The sequence below is a fragment of the Austrofundulus limnaeus genome, unplaced genomic scaffold, assembly GCF_001266775.1.
Source record: "Austrofundulus limnaeus strain Quisiro unplaced genomic scaffold, Austrofundulus_limnaeus-1.0 Scaffold436, whole genome shotgun sequence".
Classification (NCBI taxonomy): domain Eukaryota; kingdom Metazoa; phylum Chordata; class Actinopteri; order Cyprinodontiformes; family Rivulidae; genus Austrofundulus; species Austrofundulus limnaeus.
Window position 1 is genome coordinate 404,612 of NW_013952838.1, and position 1,405 is coordinate 406,016.

Consider the following 1,405-nt stretch of genomic DNA (forward strand, 5'->3'; position numbering starts at 1 on the left):
TAAATAATTAAATAAATAAATTTTTTTATCCACAAACTGCATCATATTTTTGGTAGAAAAAAATCCGCTCAAACTTCTTCTCTTTCGAAACAACAGCAGATTATCGCCCCCTAGTGGACTGSAGGGTGAACATCTCTCCAGTTCTTCCTGGAGGATCCTAAAGCATCTCCAGACCAGGAAGGATTTATTATTTCTCCTGCAGGTGTTCTGGTTCTTTAGGTTTTTATGGTCATATCTGAAATCAGCTCCTTCGTCACCACAAAGGACCGGAGCATTCGATCCATCTCCTGTTATCAGCAAAGTCTAAACAAACAACCAGCACAGAAACCATGCTCCAACAACTCCTGTTCAAATCCACCCTGACATGGTCAGTAAGGGTGTAACTGCCCTTATTTTACTACATTTGACTCATTTATGACTATTATCCAACCTGCGCTCACTAATTAACAGTTTGAGTCAGGTTTAGGGAATAAAACATGGTTAGGTTTACACATTTACACATTTATGCAAAATGGTTTAAAGTTGGATATTCTTGAGTGAAATACAAAAAAAAGTTCCAAAAAACACGATCGTTTTATGATACTTAATTATTAAAGGTGACAGTTAATAATTAGGGAAATGGAAAAACAGTTTTTTGTAAGATGTATAGAATATATAGAAATATTTCATTATGCCACGCTGAAGTTCAAAAAGCTAAAAACATTCATTTTATTACAAGTGTCCAAATAAAACACAAAGAAAGTCGACTCACCAACGGACCAGGTTTTCCAATGTTTCCAGGCAGACCTCGTTTACCCTAACGAGCAGAAACTGGTTACTAACGAGCAGAAAGGGTCATATCTGTGTACTTTATATCTGTGTACTTATACAAGATATATGAGAATGAAAATAAACTCAGTTCTGTCATCAGGTGAAGAAAACTGAAACATGTTTTACTCACAGCTACACCACCAGGTCCAGGACGTCCTCGCTCTCCTGGCATCCCTGATGGACCCTGTTAGGAAAAAACAGGGATTAATTATTAATCACCTGTTACAGGTGATTAATGAGCATTCACTTCCTATTAATGTGAACAACTGGACTCACCATGGGACCAGGTCCTCCCATTGGACCAGGAGGTCCATTAGATCCCTTAAAAAATAAATCACAAATTTGTTTATTTACATTAAAAAACACTCGAACCAGATAAATCCTGAGGCAGGCTGAAACAATTATTTTACAAATAAAAAGGGGATTTTTTTATTTATACCTTCGAGCCAACGGCTCCGATTTCACCTTTTTGGCCAAGAGGTCCTGCATGACCCTGTTCACAAGAGGACAGAAGGATCAGCATAACAACAACAACAACAACAACAACAACAACAATAATAATGATAATGATGATGATGATGATGATGATGATGAT

General features: G+C 37.1%; 1 protein-coding gene across 1 annotated transcript in view; it reads right to left on the reverse strand.

Moving 5' to 3' along the window:
• col5a2a (collagen, type V, alpha 2a) overlaps positions 1-1,405 on the reverse strand; it is a 42,673-nt gene that overhangs the window by 12,122 nt on the left and 29,146 nt on the right. The window contains exons 14-17 of the mRNA XM_014024699.1: positions 1,250-1,303; positions 1,087-1,131; positions 941-994; positions 752-796 (exon numbers count right to left, since the gene is read on the reverse strand). Of these exons, the coding sequence (XP_013880153.1) occupies positions 752-796; positions 941-994; positions 1,087-1,131; positions 1,250-1,303 (198 nt within the window). The remainder of the gene's footprint in view (positions 1-751; positions 797-940; positions 995-1,086; positions 1,132-1,249; positions 1,304-1,405) is intronic.